The following is a 23139-nucleotide window of genomic DNA, read 5'->3' as shown; positions in this document are numbered from 1 at the left end:
AGTTTGAGGACTTTCTAATGTAGATGGCGAAACCATCTCTGCGATGCGCCGTATTGGTAAAAACAAGTGGCTGTAGTGACTGTATACAATATGGCGGCTTGGCTCGAAAATCGTAGGCACATCGCTGATATAAACACGGTTTACTCAAGTTTCGGTGAAAACATTAACTGTTGAGTGATAGAAGAAGATAAGGGACATGTGTGAGGATTGGATATTTGGTAGAACAGTGGGCAGTTCCTCGATACCTAGTTGTATGAGGTGAAACAGTGAAAATGTGACGTGAAGTGGGCGGCGAGGCTCGGCGAGGAAGAGTGTCGCGCGGCAGTTGTACGAGCGGCGCCGAGTGCGCGGGTTCCCTGGGTGGTGCTTTGTGAAAAATCAGTGAGAAAATTTGGAAAATGGAGTCCAAGGAAGGCTACGCTGAGCTCTGCAGGCTCTGCGCCTCCTACGACGCCATAAAAATGGACATTTTTGGTAAAGAGGGACGGAGTCGACAGCTTGTCGACAAAATTCAGACCTGCCTTCCCTTCAAGGTAAATCCCAGACATGTTCGTTAACACCTACGCCATCGAGGCCGTGCCAGGGTCGTCGCTACGGCATCGTTGTATGTTATACGCGGCGATTTATCCTCGTTCTTGACTATACATTCAACCACGTTCGCATCTCCTCCGGTTTGCTACAAGAGGTATCGTAACGCAACGACTTCCTCGGTGACGCCCAGAGATTCTTTCTTTCTCGCAGCTTCAACGCAACGTCTACGAAGCTAGGGATCGGGCGACATTTTGCGCATTGGAGCTCGACGTGTAAGATCACGTCGTCATCGGGACGACGGTTAATCGTGTTGATCGCGTATACGACAAAGTCTTCAGCCAAACTTATGGTCGATCATTCGTTTTCTACGGATATCTAATGATTTGTTTAAAGAAATGGCAATTTTTGCGATGTATAGTAACAATTTATGCTTAAAATTGAAAACAAAAAATTTTGTCAATAATTATAATGCTGAAATGACCGTCGACTTTTTAAGCGAATGCACAAGCTTGCATGTAGTACATGCATACACCCACAGCATGTATTTTGTTTATATTTACAATAGTTGATACAATAATGACTAATACCAAACAGAGTATACGTTAGAGTTACACATTTTTTTGTTCTTCTATTTTCATTTTGCTCCTATGAATCTGACAGTTATTCATCGTCAGCTAGTAATTTTCAAGGTTAATTTAATCGCTTCGTTCAACTTCCACGTGTTGATTTATTCCTCGTTGCTTTCACACACGGTTATTATGATAAGTTAATTTCCTTCAATATGGGATTCTTTCTAACTCCAATAACCGATTCTATTAATCTACTCAAGTTGTGGTCAGCAATGTGCTTCAACTTTACACGAATTTACGGTACGCTCAAACGTGTGTTTACATTCGATTACACCCTTATACCCTTGCGCACGCTATCTCCCGTGCATTCGTCAAACACATTCATCTGTACATACATTAGATGCTACGAAAATCATGAAAATCGATGCGATTGAAACAGGGTGTTAGATTTACGATTTAAAAAAGGAGTAACAAAACAATATTTACCTGCGTATTAATTAAATCTCTATGTTACTGCTAATTGTTATTACTCTAAACATACTTTTATTTCCATTTTCTAATTCATAGTATAATGCACGATGCATTAACCTTTCGAGTTTGCATCAAGTTACTGAGTGGATACACGTATCTTGTATCAAAATTATAAGAAAATTGAAGAACTCGAACTTGAAGGTCTTTGTGTAATAACATCATTAGTGGTCTGCTACGTAAGTCGAGGATAATCGTGGTATATTTTTTATTATCTCGCGTCCACAACAGCTTGGTTCTCCGAGCAGTAGGTATGTCGGGTCGGGTGCGGTTGTTGGCTACGTGGAAGACGAGCCATGTCCCGGTGCCTCGGTTGTCCCCTCTTTTCCTCTTTCCTCTTTCCCTGGTGTCTGCCTGCCCTCTCCTTCGCGGAAGTTGGCCGTCTGCTAGCGCGACAACAGCGAACCCTGGGTCCCCGGGTGGGTCGGGTCGGGTCGGCTTAAGAGCTCGGCTCTGCGTTTAGCCTCCCTCCGGCCTCCTGAGCCCTGACGCATCGTCCTAAGCGATAAATGCTCTCGGTAGGTTTTACCCGTTTTACCCAAGTTTTCCACTGCATTTCGCTTTGTTACTTGTTAAAATCCCGCATCTCGCGTCTTCTATCGCGTTATTTTGTCTTATTCTTATGAACATTCGACGCCTGTTATCGTGGTTTACTTGACGCAATCGTCGAAAATTAACGTTCGCAGATGAATACTATATACGTTGTTTCAACACACGGCCTCCGAATTTTTCGGTATACAAACGGACGCGCGACTTTTCCTTCGTATTTTTTCCCACTGTTACGTTGACAAAAGTTTTTCCAGGCACCAAGAAGCCTGTCATTGTTTACTCAAACTCACCTCGACTCATTTGAAAAACTCAACTCCGATTCAAATGTTGGGATCTTATCGTTAGATTCTGCGCAGAGATAATTTTCAAACGGCATGCTTCCTCTCTGTCGGTACAACTAAACATTTCTCGACGAAGCGTTACGTTTCAAATGCATAGAAAAAATCCTGGAATATTCTCATTTCGATTCATGAACTTTTCATTTCAGTTTGAAATCATAAATAGCGTTTGCAAATTTGTCACACTTCGAAAAGAGTCGAGACAAACTATTCAGGAAATTACAGTGAAATAAAGACCGTACAATTTTGAGATATTTTCAAACTCTATTTAAAATATTTTTCGTGCATTGCCGTACATAGCTATTGATAAGTATCTGTAGCTAGAAAATATCGATTGCCAGTTGTGTACGAAAGTCTTGCGAAAATCATTCAGGGACAGGAAAGAGGAAAAAGTAAGTTTGTCTTGTGGTAATTTTATTTCGCATGTTCCGTCGCGGTGAGAACGTATCGAGATCCATTCCAAAATCCGAAGCTTTCTGCAATTCACCTGCTTCGAGCAGCCATGCAAGAACATCAGCTCGCGCAGCTGCACAACTGGCTTCGGACGTACCGAGCTAGTCGTCTTGTCCGCTGCTCAAGACGGCTGCGTAATCTTACTGCACGGCTATGTGTGCATTCTGCTCATTCGCATACATGCCATGTGTTTATACATGCATGTCCATCACTGACACATTGTTTTCCCTACGTATTTCAATAAGTATATCATTACACACGCAATAACGGATTAAATGCCCACGTTCGATGGTGCAACCATCACGCCGGCATTATTATATACCTACCCCGACGAAACTTTCAGGTCGTGATAACCCGTTGGAGTCCCCCCATTGACAGTACCGTTAGGTTAAAATAAAACCTGACCGGCCTGACCTAAGTACCTGCCTTGAAAATCTAAGGACCTACCTGCCTTTATGAAAATTGGCACGGATACCTGCGGAACTGTGTAGTCGCAAACTTAACGTACTTGGTTTTGTACGGACATGAATATAAGATTTATTGCCATTTATTGTACGGAGGATAAAGTGAAATACGTATTTCACGGCGACACATTTCCTTATCCGATATGTATTCATTTCCAGGTAATACAGGTAGAATGGATACAGGAGGTGACCAAACGGTGCGGGTTTGAAATTCCGAATTACCTGCTAGTTTGACGAAGCCGAAGTCAGTATCGTTACTCAGGGTTCGTACACACAGGGAAAACCGGGAAACATTAGGGAATTTCTTACAGCATGGAAAAGTCAGGGAATAGTCAGGGAGTTTCGAAATTAAGACTGGAATTTTGAGTCTATCGAAGAAATAAACTCGTTCTTATACAAAGTACCGTCGATCTCAATAAAACAATATATCCCACTTAAACTTTTGTTTCGTCGCACCACTTCATACATTCTATGTATATTACCTAATACCGAACCTTGTGTCGTTTTTTTTTTTTTTTTTCTTACAGAAAATTGCAGACTGTTTGTAAATTGATAGTCAGATAGTAATAAGTAATATTGTAGGTATTAGTGACAATGTGTAAAAAAATTGTCATTAATCAGTGGCATATTTCATGAAAGGTTACTGGAAAATCCCATCTTCAGACTGGAATGCCTGGAAAATTCACGGAATTTAAGATTCCAAGAAGCGTACGAACCCTGATACTGTAACGAAACATCAGTGAAAACTTCATTATTGTTTAATTTTAGAATGACTTTCAATGAGTTGGCTTTTCCAAATATTAATGTATTTTATTTATCGTGGTTTACTCAATTTCAGACAATTCTGAAGGTGTGAAGTAACGATTTGTCCTAAACGTGCATCCCTACAACAACGTTACTAACTCCAACCTCATCTAGTTTCAGCGTCATAATAATTTTACGTTTCTTCCGCCAAATAGAGTTTAAGGAATTACATCCATCGGAATGAAGCTGAAACTAGTAGCCAGAGTTAGCAGCTGAACGTGTTAAACTTTTTGGAAATAGAAAAATGCAGTTCCGTTTTATCCTCATAATTCTATAAAAGTATTGGGGGTTCAAAGTATTTGACAAAATTAGGATTTTGCGACTTCACTACCTCATTCAAATGAACATTAGAACGTTTGGCTGCTAATTCTGGCTGATAGTTTCAGCCTCGTATCCATCAGACGCAAAGTTAAATCCTAATAATTATACGATTGTCACGATAACAATCCGCGCCTGATGCAGCTTAATCGTCTAATCGTATATCCAACGTTACTAGCTCATTTAATAGTAATCTTTGTGCAACCGAATAAAAGAGACCGATTGACGATTGCGAGTTTCAGCGATTACGCGAGAGTCGATTACACACGAGTTACATGTCCGCGGTAAATTACAGTAATTTTTATGCGTGCGGTATTACGAAATCTCACTTCCGTATACACCAACGTGCGGTGATGGATAGCTAAAACAATAGTCGTAAAATAAAATAAGTGGGATATCGGTGTCCCTGCTTTGCATGGAGTTCATTTTAAATTTGAATTCCAAGTAGCTTGATCAAAAGCCGAAATTAGACGCATGTTATGTATTTATACTTGTTTGCATTTATCCTCGTTAACTCAGTATAGCTAGTTAAAGTTATGATGGAAATTTTTTTAATTATTCGCAATGAAAGCAAAAGTAAAGTAATCGTGCCAGTCTAGACATCGGGAGAAAGTAAAAGAAGTCACGTGCGCCGCTGACTCAAGGTAATTCGTGTATTTGGATTTCGAGAATATATAGATATATTTCCGACCAATATACGTTACTTTCGATTATAGTATATGTTGAACAAATTTGCCGTACGATGATAATACTCTTATCCATCTCTGCAATATTTTTTTTTTTGTTACATAAATAAACAACAGGGCGGCTAGGTGGTCTAGTGGAGTAAGTCTCCGGTAAAGCATCTCTAAATACCAGGTTCGATTCCTGGCTCCGTCATTAATTTTTCAACTCACCTGCAAATTTCGAAATTGTACTCTTTCTAATAAATAAAAAACACCATCAATCATCAGCGTCCTATCCTTTTCTATCAAAAGACCTATAATTGTCTAATATTTAATATATGTAATCTAAGTTGTCCAATTCTGAATTTTTATTTGTTTATAATTTTTTAACGACATGAAATTGGATTATGGTTAAAGTTATTTGGATGCAACACTGGTTGTTCTTGACACAGTTTAATGCATGTAAGAGTTGTTTTAAAAATGCTCTCAACCAAGGATGATGAACCCATGTGCATAGTAATTGAATGTCTCCTTAATATGTGCTTTATTCAATTCTTGTGCTTGTTGTACTTAATTAATTCATTCAAGAGTAAAATACCTTGACCTACATAGTAAATAGTAAAGTAACACTTTCTCTTTTGTCCTTTCATGAATGAATTGGGACTCAGGGAGTTTTTACTACTATCAATCCAGTTGTTTCTTATTAATTTCGAACCTGCTTGTACTGACGTTTTTAATACATAGTCGGAAAATTCAAATGAGAACTTTTGTATAATACGTTCGCTCTTCCTAGAATACACAGATAAAAACTGTAAAACTGTGTAGGGTAAAGTCGTTGGTTAATTAATTTTTATTTCATTTTTCAGATTGCAGAAAATGACAGGCTACCGAAATGTCTTTGCTATCGGTGCATGTATAATTTGGAAAATTTTTACGACTTCAGAACAGCATGCGTTAACGCAGTGGCCCTACTTGAGAGATATCTGCCGCCCCATCACGGTGATGTAAGTATCTTCTTTGTCTTTTGTTTGAAATTAAAAACTTATGTACAAATCACGGTGTAATAGGTAATAAATTGACAAAGAGGTGTAATAACATATCCAACAATCCTTTTCATATTGCACAACCAAGATCGGGGATGGAACACAAAACCACGGCCATCAGTTTAATCAGCTGCATTCAGAACTCCTTAAGGAAAAAGAAAATATGCCAATACTCATTCCAGAAGCCCCCATAGTAAACCCCAACGGTGCTTTAGGAACTCCACCAAGGTTGAATTCGGATGGAGAAGCAGATCATGAAATTGAAGAGATCCTCGATCACGGTGTCAGTGATGATGGTGAGTAAATTTAATTATTAATTAAACGATTTTGGCTTCATTGCTCTCATTGAGTATATTGCTAATTGCGCCATACTGAGATAGGTGCAGATGATCACGATGACCAAAAATCAGAAGAGTATGAAATGGATATGGAAACAAACCCAAGTGACTTTTTGGAACTGACGTCCATGGTGACTGAAGATGTGGATGAAGGTGACCCTCTCAATCTTCCAGGGGCTAGTAATGGATCTGGTATATTTCAACATACTTCAGAACAACACGAAGTTTATGTCTGCTCTTTATGTAACAAAGCGTTTAGTTCGAAAGGACACTTGTCACTGCATGCTAAAATTCATGCTGGAGCAGGTGATATTGTTGGAGAAAAGGTCATCACTGATGATCATACATCGTACAAAAGGCCGTTTCAATGTGATTTATGCAACAAATCATACTCCACTGCGAAACATAGGTGGGGTCATGTATCTACTGCCCACAGGTGAGCTAATTGTCTGATCCATGGTAACTGTCACGTAGAAATAGTTTTGTATTCATACGATTTGTTCATTATGTGAAATATTTTTGTGGATTAGAAGAGTGTTTTCCTTAAATGTCAATTAACATTTATTTCTCAATTATTATTTCGTAATCTTTGAGTTCTTTCAAATCATTACTGTAATCATGTTATTTTATCTACTCTAGAGGACATCCAGCAGTGACGTGCAGGTACTGTTCACGGATTTATTCGACAAGAACAAATTTGGAAGAGCATGTAAAGGCGCGGCACTCAGGTTTACCGCCACCTCCTGCGTTGCCGCTGCCCTATGTTCAACAAGATAATAAATTTCAGTGCAAAACATGTCCAAAAATGTACACAAATGTGACAGATTTGAACAAGCACAGTCGGGTATGCGCTGGGGAACGAAAGAAAGAAACTTCCAACAAGATTTCTATGCAAAAAATTACTAAGACTGTTATTGACACATCTGATTTGTCAAGTTTAGACTCTGACGATGAAGGTAAAGATTATAGGGATGCAAAAGCAAAACTGGCAAAAAATCCCCAATTAACAATTCTTAAACAAGCCTTGACAAAGAAGGAGAATTTCAAACGAGATTATGACGAACGAAGAACAAAGCAAAAACCGAAGCAAATATGTAGAACAGGTAAATTTGTCGAAAACGTAACACATTAGTCTGTTTCATATTTTTTTATTTTTTTTTTTATTTTTTATAATTCTTATAAAAATTCTCGTACCCTTTAATATTTCGTCTTCTTTTTCAATATTAATCAGATGTTCAACTTGTCATGAATGATATAAGAGTGAAACGTTAACAGCAACATTATATTACCAAACAGATAGCAGTGAGACAGATGGACAGAAGAGGTGGTATTGTGAGACCTGTCCGCAGAGCTTTACGTCTGTGGATAGTCTCAAAGAACATGAACTCACTCATGATGCTGACAAACCTTTTATTTGTATCCTGTGCGAAAAAGATTTTTCATTGAAGTCGTCGCTAAGTAGGCACATTGTGGCATCTCATGGCGTCGATCCGGGTCCAATAATTGATAGTGATAAATGTCTGAAAAGATCTGCAGCTTTGCAGATATCCAAAAAACCGAAAGAAACAGTAACCAATGACCACAGCAGGGATATTTCGGAGTCCTCGATGTCCCCTCAGGTATATTATAAGTTTATCTAGATTGAAGTACATTTACTCAATGCTAAATGTATGGCTAGAACTCGATGAAATTGAGTTTCGTTGATGTTTATTTAGTACTTCACAAAAACTTAACTTTTTACATTCTTAGCCGTTTTTCAATCCTTTATAACTCATGATAGTTCATAGGTTCTGCAATTATATTCCTATGAATTATTTATTGAATTATTACAGGGTAACCTTGATAATGAATCAGAACATGAAAGCAGTCCGGAGAACATGATTGAAATTGAAACTGTTTTCGTCTGTGAAATATGTACTCGCGATTTCAATGATCGTGCTTCACTGTGGTTGCATATTCGAGCAACTCATAAAGAACATGCAGCATTTGCATGCGGCGTGTGTTTGAAAATTTGCTCTGATAATACTCAGCTGCTGAATCACGTCAATATGTACCATGGAGGGTCTAAGTTACACGTTTCTGAACAGCGAAGGTAAGATTCTTTTGTCATTTGGTTCTAAAGTACTTTATCACTGAATATGTACATTGCTTCTTTCAGGTATAGTTGTACAATTTGCGGCAGGCAACATGATTCAAGAAAAAAATTAATAACACATGTCTCCATACACAATATTGACTCTGGCTATGACCCAGCCGGTTTTGTTCAGCTCAATAGTAATTACTATAATGAAAATTTCAACGGTAACGAAGCAAATGATCAGACATTAGAGTTTGATGGTGACGAAGGCGAAAGAATGGATTGTTATATTTGTAACAAGTCATTTCCTAGTGAAGATCATCTTATACGCCATCAAAGAAATGCTCACAAGGTAAAATTGTATGGTATGAAACTATGAAATATGAACAGTTATTTTTCAACTTTTGAAATGATGATTGAAGAACAAAATTTATTCAGCATTTATTGAACAAGTCCTCAATCAAGACGTTTCAAGGGTAATATATTAAATTCTTGCGGTTTTCTAATTATACAAGGTTAACCAGGACTACCCTCCCATAGGCTACCGATGTATTCCGCATGAAAGTCTGCGACTAAAACGTTTCTTACTTCTCATAGGAAAATCGTCTTTTGGGTATTACAGCCATTTGAAATTGGCTAATCTAGTAGCATCTGATGCCGCAGAATAGAATGCGATCGGCAGCTCATGGATTTCAAATGGCTGTAATTCGCAAAGAACAAATTTCCTATCAAAAGTGAAAAGACCTTTCTGCCGCAGACTTTTATGAGAAATACATCGGTGAACGATAAGGCAATAGTTCTGGATCAGCCTATACATCTGAATATACCATAGTTATAAAAATTATCCCGACTATTTGGGCACAAGCCTCTCACAAGTCTTGTTACCAGATTAGCTGTTTCCGAGAGTAAAAGAATGTTTTTCTATGCAGATTGTTCTTATTTCATAATTGAATAGTACTAGTCTATAAGAATAAATAGTCCTAAGAAATAGGCAGATATATGCTATGACTGATAAAGCACTACTAAAAGTGGTGATGTCAATGTGATCAAATAAAATACACGTACTCTGTAAAGAGCATTGATTCTATTTAGTAGTATGACCAATACCAATTCATTATTGTTTTATGAATTGGTCAAGTAGTCTTTTACAAACATCTATTTTTAAGGATCATATAGCATAATTTCACAATAACATTTCGTATTTTTGTGAAGTATTCAGGTGATATTTATCAGTTGGAATACTGATTCCGAGATAGGTTTACAACAACGAAATTGCAAATGATTAAACTTGTCACTTCCTTTTTCAGTCTGAACCATTGGCACCAATCGGAGATTCTGCTGGCAATGGAAGCGGAACTGGTTCTGTGAGTGGTAATGGAAATCGAGCACAGTATCATTTATTTTTCGTATGTGAATTATGTGGTAGTTCTCACCCAAGCAAATGGGAACGCTGGCTTCATGTCAGTAGTATTCACAGCAATGAGCCTGCTATTAGAGTAAGTTTTTAGTTTATCATGTGTTTCTTCTCCTATGGCATAGTATTCAATTTCAAATAAGTTCAACTTTTGTTATTTCATATTGTCTTGAATATAGATGCTGGATTTACAGATGAGATTCATTGAAAATGAATGTGTCGACAATTTTAATAACATAATTACAAGCAGGTTTCTATTTCTTAACACAGTAGGCTCGTGAAAAATTTTCTCTGAGAAATAAATTCATTATATTTGATTTCGTTTACTTTAAAACTTTGATGCAAATATTTTTTTTTGGAATCAAAAACGAAATAATGATAATAATTCAAAAATTTTTGTTGCATTTAGTGTGAACGGGACACCTGTGGCAAAATTTTCGCAACTAGATCATTGCGCAATGAACATGTCCAACATCATTCTGCTCAAGGCGCATCCCCGAATACCTGTGAAATATGTGGAAAACTTTGGGGTAGCCGAGTTGATTATTGGAAACATGTGATGGGCGTTCATTCAGATACCGTGCCTTTAATTTGTGGAGTTTGCCTGAAGGTTTTCCCTGACGTAATTCAACTAAGTGCCCATGTAAAAGCCAAGCATTGGCCTCTTACAAATGGAGATTTTAGTTGCGATATTTGTGGTAGACCATATTCGAACAAGTCGAAAATGTCCAGACACAGAAAAATTCATGGGCTGGATGTAGATAGTTATATAAATAGCAGTGTTCTCGAGTCAATTACCGACGCCGCCAGGATTGATTACAGCATACCTGATCCAAATTTGAGCTGTGAAATGTGTTCTAATTTGAAATTTGCAGATTTAAAAGAATTATGTACTCACAGACGAAATATTCACGGCTTGTTCCCGTGTGACTTATGTAACAAATTTTACGGACGGACGTCTCACTTATGGAAACACGTTAATCGCGTGCATAAGGGACATGAGGATGTAACGTGCAAGTACTGTTCAAAGACAAGTGCTTCGAAGGAACATTTAGCTGCCCATATTGCAAAAATTCACAGGTATGAACCAGAGACTAAAAAAGAAACACGGGAATCGATGAGTGTCAAATCACCAAATCCAGATGATGAAACTCCTCATCATTGCGAAAAATGTAACAAAGGTTTTCACAAACGGTATCTATTACGTCGTCATATGAAAGGCTGTCAGAACTACCGAAAAGACCCTGGGGCATTGCTAACTCGCTGTAGAGCTTGTGAAAGGATATTCAAGGATCGTGCCAGTTTGCAAAAGCACATAGAAAACCATCATAGTACGTATATGTGTCACCTCTGCAATGAAGAAGTAACATCAAAGTTAGGTATTATGACTCACAACAGAGTTCATCATATGAACCATCCTGAATTGACTTGCGATCATACCAACTGCAAGAAATTATTCAGAACCAGGGAAGATCTGGAATCTCATAGAAAAGATCACAAATATCACAATACACCAAATGTCTGTGATTTTTGTGGTGACACCGTGGAAAATAAGCTCAAATTGAAAATGCACATTTTATCTCTACATAGAAATGAAATCGGTGTTTCTTGTGGAGTTTGTTTGATTCCAATGAAGGATCCCAAGGAATTAAAGAGACATGTAGAGGCCGTTCATAATCATATTTTATCAAAGCCAAATACCTGCAAGGTATGCGGCAAACAGTATGCTTCCAAGTGGAAAGCTTTCGATCATACAAAAAAGTGTCACGGAAAAGTATTCCGGACTTGTAAACAATGTCTTGCTGTCTTCACCAAAGATGAGGCGCTGAGAAACCATTATGCTAATGTTCACAATGTTCCAAAAGACCAGTTATCTGGGTTCAATTATCGATTAGAGACGTTGAGTGGCAAGCCAGACGACTACGAACCAGCAAACTTACTTGTTAAAGAAGAACCGGAAGATTTAGACTTTGAAGAAGATGCATGCGATGAAGATTCTAGCGAGCTGAAAAGAAAGAGACCTTTAAGTGACACGTTTGATTGCGATCTATGCCACGAGATATTTTTAAATGATGAAACATTGACCCAACATTGTCAAAATGTCCACAACACGAATCCTCTTAGGATGTCGAAAAAATCAAAAACAGATTATGTAAGTGCTAAAAGAAAAATGAGGGAGAGAGAAAACTTTGAATGCAAAAATTGCGGAAAGCAGTTCTGCACAAAAACTTTGTTTTGGAACCATATCAACGTTTGCACAAAACGTAATAGTGTAAACAAAGATAGTAACAATAGTTTTCAAACCTCAATTCTTGAAGCGCATTTGAAAAACAATAATAAAATAAAAAAAGAAGAGCCTGACCCTATTCTAAACGAATCAAATTTGAATATACCAGACTTCAATTTATTTGAGGACATAAACATGCAACTTTCAGCTCAAAAACCTATTCCGGATCTAATGCCCATATCCTCAGTCAAAGGAAATTCAAATAGTAAGTACCCACGTAAAGATTCTAGAAAAGTTTACGATGAATCAACAAATACGGAGTGCGCATGTGAAGTTTGTGGAAAACAGTGGCCAGCGAAGAAACATCTATGGCAACATCTGATTCGTTTTCACAGAGTCGAAGCAGCCGTTACCTGTGGTGTCTGCTTGAAACTTTGTCAGACTTATGAGGAATTAGCAAATCACTTGACAGCAACACATGCAGCGATTCTGACTGGCGAAGGAAACAACTTTACATGTAAAATATGTGGGAGATATCACAATGCAAGAAGTAAATTGTGGTTGCACATGAGTATTCATATAAATTATCATGGTATTGAGTGGTGTCAGGATTGCCAACAAGGATTCGAGGACAGAGAAAAATTGACTGAGCACTTGGAAAATTGCACAGGAAAACAAATTGAATTTGATGATCATAGTAATGACATAGATGCAAGTGTACAAAATGAAAATGATAATGAAGATAAGGGCAGTTTGATAGATGAAGATAATTCATTGATGGAAGAAACAGAAGAGTTAGAATTTGAGTCTGAGGCAGAAGATCATGTAACAGAAAATCACGAGGACAGTAACAGTGATGTTTCACACAGTGATGCTGGTACTGGCAATACAAGCGACGAGGAAGAAGACGACATTGACAATGAAGAGGACGACATTGACAATGAAGAGGACGTAGATGATGGCGAGGAAGCAAACGAAATAGATGACGAATCTGGAACACAGAGTAGAATCACGGGAGATCTCAGTAGTGATTCACACAGCGAAGATGAGGATTCTGAGCATAGCAATAATGATTTAAATGAAAAAGAAACTAACGATGTAAGTGTTCTAAGTGACAGCAATGAGACAAACATCGTGGACACTGAAGATTATGGTGAAGATAAACTTCAGGAACACGGAAAAATTGTTGATGTAATTAAAAGTCCAAAAATTGAAAATGAGAATGAAAAGGAAGATCACGATTCTCGAAACGTCGAAATGAAATTGCAATTACACAATGTTTATGAAAGAGAATTTGAAGAAAGACCTTGTGAACTACAAAATCAAGCACTTTTGAAAGAAGAGCCTGGAGATTATTTAGACGATGAGGGTCCGCCTATTTTAAGTCCAATGGTACCATTACCTGTGAAGACTAATATGGAAGATGAGGAAACCAATCAGTTTGATACAGTGCAGTATAAGTTAAGTCCAATAGCAGTGACAGCTCCAAGTTCTGAGAGCCTGACAATGGTGAGTGAACTAGACCAAATTAGAGATGAAATAGAAAAAAGTGAATCCTCATGGCCAGGTGCTTATTCGATAAAAGTCGAAGATGATGCAAGCACAATGGAAAATACGAATATATCTACGAATAATTTGACAGAAATTTTGGGATTAAACTCTGATAATGATCAAGAAAGTACGGAACTCCAAGATGTAGGTGCAAAGGTCGAGAGTGAAGCTTCTGAAAATGAGGAGGCTTCTGGAAACGAAGAGGTCACCTTGAATGACATAGACGACAGATCAGATCGTGAAAACCATAATGAAGAAACAGTAGAACATAGTGATGAGCATCAGGAAGATAATTTGGCAGAAATTTCAAGTGTAGTTGACATTACAGAGGATGTATTTGATGAAAATTCGAACGAGGAAAGTGATGATATGGAAGTAGTAGATAATGAAGACACTGTGCAAATACCTAATTTAGATGGAACTGTACTTATGGTCGCCAATGATGCTGATGGTAATCAGATTCTAATACAGCGTAATGTTTCTGATTTGCCCAACGAAGATTCGAATCCCGAAGTGACAGAGTACATTTTACAAGAAGATAACGAATATGAAATAGATAACTATAATGTGACTTTAAACGAGGAGGATGAAATGCAACAGTCTGACGACAGTTCCGAGGTCTCTGAAGAAGTGAAGAATATTGAGTGTGAAGAAAATAGTATAGAAACTGAAAATAATACAGAAGCAGTAGAAGACGATCAGATATCTATCATCAGTGCCAAAAGAGAAGAAGTGTCAAGGACGTAACTTACTCTGTACAAATAAAATTAAGAAATTCATCAACTATTATAATAATCCAAAACAAACAATTTATTTTTTAACAAATCATGACTTTCTGGCTTAGATATATGTATTTTCCAGGAATTAATCATGATGTGAAAAATTCTGTGGGCATTAAACCACACTGAGTTTTATACGAACATAAAGTATTACCAAAAATATTTCGTTGAAATAAAGTCGTTGTCTTACGGGCCAAAATAGACTCATTATTCAAAACAGAATATCTACTCATAATACGTTGTTATTTTAGGCAACATCATAGAATACCAATGCCTCAAAATTAACAATAAAAATAAGTCGACATTTTTTGAGTACCAAACTTGAGCACAAGTGGTAAAGTACAATTGAGCAATCTTTTTATTTTCAACCCAACCCTATATATACATAGTTACATATAATTGTGGAAATAAAGGATTCAAAACTCAGGGCTTAAATGTTTAGTGGCACAGGCATGGTCATGCTTTTTGTGCTATGAATATCCGAAATGCTACAGAATAATTTAAAATATCCGCAATATCGAGTTAAGGCCATATCAAGAAATTGTTATATCACACAAGTGAAATAACTTTTTAAGTTTCAATAAATCTGGCAAAATTTCAAATTTGCTTGAAGAGCACAAACTTGTTGAATGGTTAAACGTATAATAATGGTTACAGACCGTTCCCTAGCTCCTGTACCCCACACAAGCTATTAATAGCTCGTGGAGGATATACCCTTTCAGGAATAGCGGGTTTGTAAGTAATTATTGTTGTTATTATTATTATTATTATTGTAACATTCATAGTTCCGACTAAACTGTTATTTGTATAATATTGTGTTACGAGGTAATTTGAATAATTTTTGTAATTTCCGGCGAACTTTCGTTGCAAAGTGCCAATTACTTGGTGGATCGGTAATTCTGATAATAGGACGATACGTAATCAAGTACGTCCGTATTTATTTGCCATATACATATATATATACACACACACACACACACACACACACACACATATACATATATTATATTTTACATATCAGTGTTACAGGCAGATTGGATAATCTGGAATATTCCACACATACTTGTATCGTCATTAGGCTTATGAAATTCTACACATATTACATATTCTACATGAATTTAGTATATACCAGGATCCGAGCGAGTTAACGTATTCCAACGGCAAATTGTTTTATACGTGCAAACGTAATATATAACTATATCACTGTATAACTTTTCCGTTGCTTGACCCTGTCAGTAGATTTCTTGAATCGTAATGAACTAGAGTCGCGACATATTCTCTACTAGTGCGTCTACTAAACTAGTCATAGATTATCTATTCGGCCTGAAACATCAATATTATTTATTGTATTCATTCCAAAATAATTATTAAATAGTATGACAGTTTATCTTCGTATTCAAATTACATAATTAATTGACTACGGATGACAAAAATTGAATGGTTGTGTTTACCTTGCCGATTTTTTACTTTGCTTATAAGAATTCTACAAATCTTAATTTCATTTGTGCTTTTCTTAAGATATTTTGAACATACTATTCACACCTTGAATACTGCAAAGAACGGGTCACAATATGAAAATTTAAAGTGGTGTAGAAAATGCTTTCTGGATGTTCTCTGTAAATATTATAGCATATTGCCGTCATTGAGGCAAGTAACTATAAAATTAAACTTTAAGTTGTGATAAAATGAAAAACAGTCATACTATATTTTCTATTGTATAATGACACTGTTTCGTTTAGACTTAAAATTTCATATATAAGGAAATGTATATTGTAATAAGTCGATCACTTGTATAAAAAAATCAACAAACCATTTACTTAAGTTCAACAATAATACAAAGCACGAGAATGAAGTTTATTTAATCATTAGTTAATTAAAATTGGATTAGTTGATCATTTAAATAGATAAAAATATATCATTAGAATTTGCTAACATAACAGTTATATAAAATGAAAACCTTTTGAAATAAATGCCTAAAGTTAATTTGCATAATTTTGTATTAATGTCGACGCTTGCTTATTTAGTGAATGCAAAATCTAAATCTTTCTATTGACGTAGATGCAAGTCAAATTTAAATCGATTAAAAAAAGAACCTGTGAAATTGAAGTGAATCCACTTGTATAATAATGTTGAATATGGTTCAAGTTTAGTTATAAATATTCGTTTTACCCTGAATATATTACAATTGCACTCTATGACAATTGATCAACACATTATGCATACATGATTAATTCGCTTCTTCCCTCCGGATCAATATTAAAATTTCTCACCCTGTCTGATTTCCGATGTTTTGTTAAAATAACTATCTACGTCTACCTGGTTGAAATCCTTTTCTTATGATCAAATGAAAAGTTGAACTGAGGTATTTCATCATCAGGATGGAAGTAAGGTGAAAAATAAGATAATCAAGGATTCACTTTTCTTTTTGTTTTTATTAAGGTAGTTCAAAAGCAAAATACAGGAAAAGTAAATTACTTTTTACCAGCCAGAATGATACCGTCATATTTCTGTTGGAACCACTTCATAGCATCTTCCTTGGTGAGTCTATGTTGGAAGCCAACTTTACCAGTCTTCCTTCTTCTGTGAGCTACATTGAAACCTATAATAGTAAAAAAAAAAAAAAGAAAAAACGTTAATCATCAAATCTAACGATTTCTAGATTCACAAATTGAAGGATAGTTAAAGCAGTTTGTCTGACTGAGATCTCATGACGTAATATGGCAACTAGCTTACCAGGACGTCCAAGTACGACGTAGAAATCAAGACCGTAGATACCAATGCTAGGATCATACTTGATACCCAAGTCGATATGTTCTTGGATACCAAAACCAAAGTTTCCAGTACCAGAGAAGTTTTCTTTGCGTAACTCATATTCACGTACCTATGATAATGAAATATTGTTTATAATTGGACAATTTTCAGAATTGACTAAACTTCTTGCCATCTAGAATGGAACAACCCAAGCAATTTTTTGTATTTAAATCACCTTCAGACCACGCTCAAGTATCTCCTCAGCTTTTGCTCCTCTTACGGTACAGTGAACAGCAATCTTTTCATTACGACGAATACCAAACGAACGTACAGTGTAACGGGCCTTAGAAAAGACAGGCTGTTGTCCAGTAAGCTGCTCCAACACCTGTTTAAATTTCATAGAAGAATCAATTTGATATCATCAAATTAGGTTCTAGTTCATGGTTCCAATCAAGCTGAAGAACAATTACTGCATTGGAAAAATATTATGGTCAATGGTCAATACTACTAGAGTGAATCCACATGGCCAATTCCAAACATTTCAAAATATTTGCATGTCCTGCATTCTTAACTGAGGTTAACAACACGCATAAAGTAAGAACCACATTGCTAGTATATGAAATGTAACTATAAGGAAGTAGAACATTTTTGAAGGATTTTTACATGACTCATATACGCTAACTCTCAGCAGTTAGCATGTTAACGTGTTTGGAACGACCTGTGTAAGTTTACCCCATGTTGGGAATAGACGCCGTGTTAGAAAAACTAGAAATGTAACTCCTCTGAAGTAACATCCCCAGTACAACAAGTGGGCATGAGTTGCAAATGAGAAGTATTTTATTTGGCACATGCTCAAGGAGCTGGTAAACATCACTTATACTAGAGACATTTACGATACCAGATAATGTGCGTTATTATATTCATGTGAATGTTATACTTCAAATATGAGAATTTACCTTGGCAGCACGCGTTAGTCTGTCACCGGATTCTCCCACGCAAATGTTAAGGCAGAGTTTGCGAATTCGTACTTCACGCATAACATTTTTGGACGCATCCTTTGGTTCCTTTCGGGTCTTTTTCTCCGCTACTTTTTTGACGTCCTGAAAGTATGTTAAACATTTCAACAAACCCTTACTAGCCCACAGGCTTAAAGATAGATGTGTGCGAAGAGGTTATTTTAATCACGATGCTCTGCACGCGAGTCAAAAACAAACGTGGAAAAATGGTTGATTGGAACACCGACCGCTCTACTCGGCATGTGAAAATCGTATTTATCACCGCCATATTCACGGGAATATTAATTGAATTATTGGCAATGAAGTGTCGATTTCCGATTAGCGAGTGAATTATTTCATTACAACACCCGATCATGAAGATGTTATTGGATTCTGTAACGTATTTTAACGCCTGACGTGCACTCACCGCCATGATGGAGAGAAAAAAGGTTAAGGAACAGCGACTAGGAGACCTCTTTTGGCAACCTCGAGTCGCGACGGCAATTCTTGACTATGATCACTTGTACTTCCGGTTCCGGCGTTCAGATCTAAACGACTCTGTCTATCGCGTGGTCTATCGTGTGCTTTATTCAAACTTCAAACTTGATGTTGACATTTTTAAACATCGTGTCGAGTTGTATCTATGGCTGAAAAGAATCCCTTAGAAGGCTACGATGACCCAGAAGAACCTTTAGTTACCTCCGCTGACCCTAACGAGCGAAAATTAGCACGGAGACTCCGCATTCAGCGACGATTGGAGGCTCTCAAAAGGTCTGTGTAATAGTGCTGTTAACTTTCCGTAGCAACCAATTCATTCGATGTATTGATTTATTAACAATCACGTTTTAACAACGAGACTCGTCGATAATTATGCGGCACTGTTATTTGCAATTCCTGTTATTTTTTAGGCATAATAATAGAGGACTGTATTTTCAAATATTTTTAAACCCTTGGTTCGACATAACACATAACATTAGTAAATCAACTTACATTGTGAGGTACAAAGAATTAATTCGCACTGTAAATTGTTAGGATTCTAAACAATTGTCGAGGTTTTTCTCTCCTTGGTAGTTCTCTATAATAATATTACTAAATAATAATAAATTTATTTCAGGCAAGATGGAGAGGAAGAGGAAGTTGTTGTTGATAAATCATCGTCTGAGAAGCAAATCGACACTAGTGCTGATCTGCTGGAGAAATTAATATTAGAAGGTGAAGAGGCTGTAAGTTTCCTTAATGATGACATGTTATCTTAATTTAAAATGATTCATAAAATATATATGTCGAATTAATTAAATCATCACATGTAATAATGATTATCTATAGAGGCTTGCATAGACCCATCTTTTTTTAGATATTGAATGTAAAAATTGCAAATGATGCAAGAGAAGTACATAGAAGAAATGAAGAAAGTGAGATTCGAAGGATATTATTATGCCAGCTGGAAGAAGAGGCGAAGCAAAGTATGGAAAAATATCATATTATAAATGAAAAATGGACAAGTATTTTGGCCTCAAAGGATCCTCTTGACATTCACTGCGAAATGAATTCTCAAAATGTCAAGTGCCTTGAAATTCTTGCGGAAAAAGATCGATTGATTGCTAAATTGAAACAGGAGTTAGAAGAGACCAATTTAAAGTTTACCACAGATCAGCAAAAGCAAAATGATGATATTAATCTATTAATGGAACGAATCGATAATCAAGTTAGTCCGTCATTCAGAACTTTTAGTGAAATTTTATTCTTGAATGACGATGAGCATGAAACCTAGTTAAATCTTGTGTCACAATACCTTTTAGAACATAAGCTTCTGATAGAAACATCAAATTTGGGCATATCTGTGTTTTTTTCTGTTTTTATAGATCAATACAATATCCAAGGCTTATCGGCGTGAGCTGGTGCTTATTGATAAAGCTATTGAATCAGAACGTAAGCTACTTTTAGCTACTAATGCCAAGAAATGGGAACAATTATACAAGCAACGTAACCAGGATGAAATAGATGGGGTTGAGACTAGAAAACAAATAATGCGTGATTATGATGTCGAGATGAAAAGAGTTATGATCGAACATCAGGAAGAGTATAGAGCTCAGAAAATTTGGTTTGAAACTGAGTACCAAAAATTACAACAAGAACTTCAACAAATGAAATCCATGTGTCTAATGAACATAGAAAAGCTAGATTACAGTTACTCTGTACTGAAACGCAGAGAAGATGAAAATACCATAATTAAGAATCAACAAAAGCGAAGAATAAATAAGTTAGCCTCTGTTGTCTTACCTTGGTTATAAAGATCCCAAATTATGTCTATGAGTTTCCGAATATATCAATTTTTGCTAGAAGGTTTCTTCAATTCTGTGTACTATAATATCATTGTAGAAATATTCAAAATAATGGTAATTTACGTAAAATTATGCTAAACTCTAGTATTTCTAAATTTTTAGACTGCAAGACACGGTTAATGGGTTGAAGAAAACTTACATAGAGTTAGAGGAAAATAGTACACTTGAAATACAAAAACTTACAGAACAAGTAATTAAGACTCATAAAAGTATTCTAGAATTGGAGCAGAAGTCCAATCATTTTACAGCAATTAATGAAAAACAATATCTACAAATTTGGGATATGAATGCAAGTATAGTTGGTGAACTGGCGAACAAAGTATGTTATTTAACGTATAGAAAGTCCCATGTACCTATTTAAGTTTCAAATGAGACGTTTTTCATTTCTGATTATTTTTACAGATTCTGACAGTGGATCGTATTATCTATGAAAATACATTGGAACTAGAATGGGAACCTCCTGAAAAACCGTTGTTGCTTAAAGAAGACTTGCCTTCGTATCGTGGAGTTATCCTTGAAATTGATCAAAGTATTCTTTTATACTGACGGAATTACAACATCTATTAGTTAGGCCCACTAGATGCTGCAGTACAGAATTCTATATCATTTCGTAATAATATAGGTAATCAAGTATCGATAAGAGCAAATCTCTTTTCAGAAAAAGCAGAGGCGAACGAAAGACTTAAAATATCTGACCCATACATAGCTGTCACTTCATTGCCTGAAGTAAATGCAGAGAGACGTTTATTACATAACATTTTGAGTCAGATATCAGATCATACCGGATTTTTAATTGAAGACCAGCTTCGAGAACTACTTAATCCATACACAGTTGATGACAAAAATATCATTAGGCTTGACAGTGTGTTTCAAGTATGCTTTCTGCTATAATTTAATACTTCAATTATTGAAATCTAAAACCATTTTATACTAGTATTTTAGATCCTTCCTAAGCGTTATATGTTTGTAAGGTAATTTACAGTACAAATTCAAAACGCCTTTGACCTGAATAATATTAAAATAAGTTTGGTTTTTGACAACCGTTTGACTAAAAAATCATTGTATTAATATCCAGATAATTGGCAAAACAGGTTCACAGTATTTGTATTAGGAGTAATATCAAAGAAACATATCATCAGAATGGTAATGATAATTGTGATTTATTTCAGGCATTGTCAATCAAATCTGAGGCCGACATAGACATGATGATGAATTTCTTTTTACCTTATATGTACTGTGCTACATGTACAACTGTTCCGTTGATCGGCAAACAATCTAATGAAACATTGATAGCAGCGGACTTGTGTGACAGGTGATTATTAGTTTCTGTGGTTTACTGTAACTATATTCTAATAAAACTGTATAATTTTAATAGTGATCAATATCCCAAAACGTGTGAGGAAGATGAAGAAATGACTAATATACCACATCAGAAGACAGACACATCCTCTAAACTTGAATCATCGCATAGCAAAGATTTGAATGTCAAGAGGAGTTGTTATTGCATCGTACCTATAAACGCAGACTCTGAAAATGAAGGTTAGTTCTAAAAATGATTTACACTAAGTTTCTACCACTATATTTTAGTCGTATGTACAACATAAAAAAACTATCCATACAATCAGTGGTTTGAGGTACTGTAATACTTGTATCTTGCAGTTGATGTTATGCAAAAGAGAACTGTGGTTTGCGAAAAGAATCATCCTCTTATGACTCAATCTGTTTTTGTGTTACGCGCATTACAAGAATTTTTGACTAAATATCATAATGCTAAACGTGGTGAAGTGCCTCTGACATTTAAACAGAAGTTAAGTCATCAAGAACTGACTGTGTCACGCAATTTGTCAGTCGAAGATGTGACAGAGTTTTGGAGACGTTATAGAGACATTTTTCCTACAAAGAAAGAAAAACTCTGGGATGGACTCCTAATAGGATTACATAAGTATCATGAAGTACTCAAAGAACGCCATAAGCTGAATACTGAAACTAACATGCTACGTAAACAAAATTCTGAACTACGTAGACTGCTGGAGACTTACATGCAAAAGGTATTAATATGAACTGATGTTGAAAACGAACGAATATTAAAATTTCTTACAATATTTGTTACTAACTTATTTCAGCCGGCAAATGGTTTAAATTTACCGCCACTTGAACTGGGATCAAATAGCAGTATCGAGTAAATAAATTTGGTAATTAATTATCAGAGAACTAGTAATTATATTGACTTTTGGAGTAACAAATTTTCTACTCAAGCTTAAATAACTTAGAAAGTTATGTTTATAGAATACCACAATCATATCAAATATCTTGAATTTTTTACCCACCCAACTTGAAATTAATTGATTGCATAGAACTTGGCTCTCACATTTATCTACATTGATCTAATTATATAATAACAAT

General features: G+C 36.0%; 2 protein-coding genes across 3 annotated transcripts; one reads left to right on the top strand and one right to left on the bottom strand.

The window, feature by feature from the left end:
- The first annotated feature begins 398 nt into the window (after positions 1 to 398).
- LOC124187874 lies at positions 399 to 23116 on the top strand. Its single transcript, XM_046580061.1, has 23 exons — positions 399 to 533; positions 6086 to 6223; positions 6351 to 6558; positions 6643 to 7036; positions 7240 to 7703; positions 7897 to 8219; positions 8433 to 8692; positions 8759 to 9029; positions 9985 to 10173; positions 10501 to 14613; positions 17088 to 17186; positions 17377 to 17510; positions 19016 to 19165; positions 19509 to 19617; positions 19749 to 20099; positions 20257 to 20654; positions 20839 to 21055; positions 21139 to 21265; positions 21395 to 21609; positions 21906 to 22048; positions 22112 to 22275; positions 22396 to 22784; positions 22860 to 23116. Exons 1-23 carry the CDS (start codon positions 399 to 401, stop codon positions 22917 to 22919), a joined length of 9051 nt encoding a protein of 3016 aa, XP_046436017.1. The 3' UTR covers positions 22920 to 23116.
- LOC124176427 (60S ribosomal protein L11) lies at positions 17072 to 18951 on the bottom strand. Of its 2 annotated transcripts, none has more exons than XM_046557724.1 (5): positions 18822 to 18951; positions 18356 to 18499; positions 17635 to 17784; positions 17382 to 17529; positions 17072 to 17247 (listed from the first exon to the last, which is right to left on the bottom strand). In XM_046557724.1, the coding sequence occupies exons 1-5, from the start codon at positions 18825 to 18827 to the stop codon at positions 17120 to 17122; spliced, it is 576 nt and encodes a 191-aa protein (XP_046413680.1). In that variant the 5' UTR covers positions 18828 to 18951; the 3' UTR covers positions 17072 to 17119. The 2 variants fall into 2 exon arrangements, with proteins under 2 accessions (XP_046413680.1, XP_046413673.1); XM_046557717.1 differs by lacking the exon at positions 18822 to 18951 and adding an exon at positions 18643 to 18672.
- Positions 23117 to 23139: the final 23 nt, after the last annotated feature.

Source organism: Neodiprion fabricii, chromosome 1 (genome assembly GCF_021155785.1).
Source record: "Neodiprion fabricii isolate iyNeoFabr1 chromosome 1, iyNeoFabr1.1, whole genome shotgun sequence".
In the NCBI taxonomy this organism is placed as follows: domain Eukaryota; kingdom Metazoa; phylum Arthropoda; class Insecta; order Hymenoptera; family Diprionidae; genus Neodiprion; species Neodiprion fabricii.
Note: the sequence above shows the minus strand (reverse complement) of the source record. Positions and strands in the feature narration are given on the sequence as shown.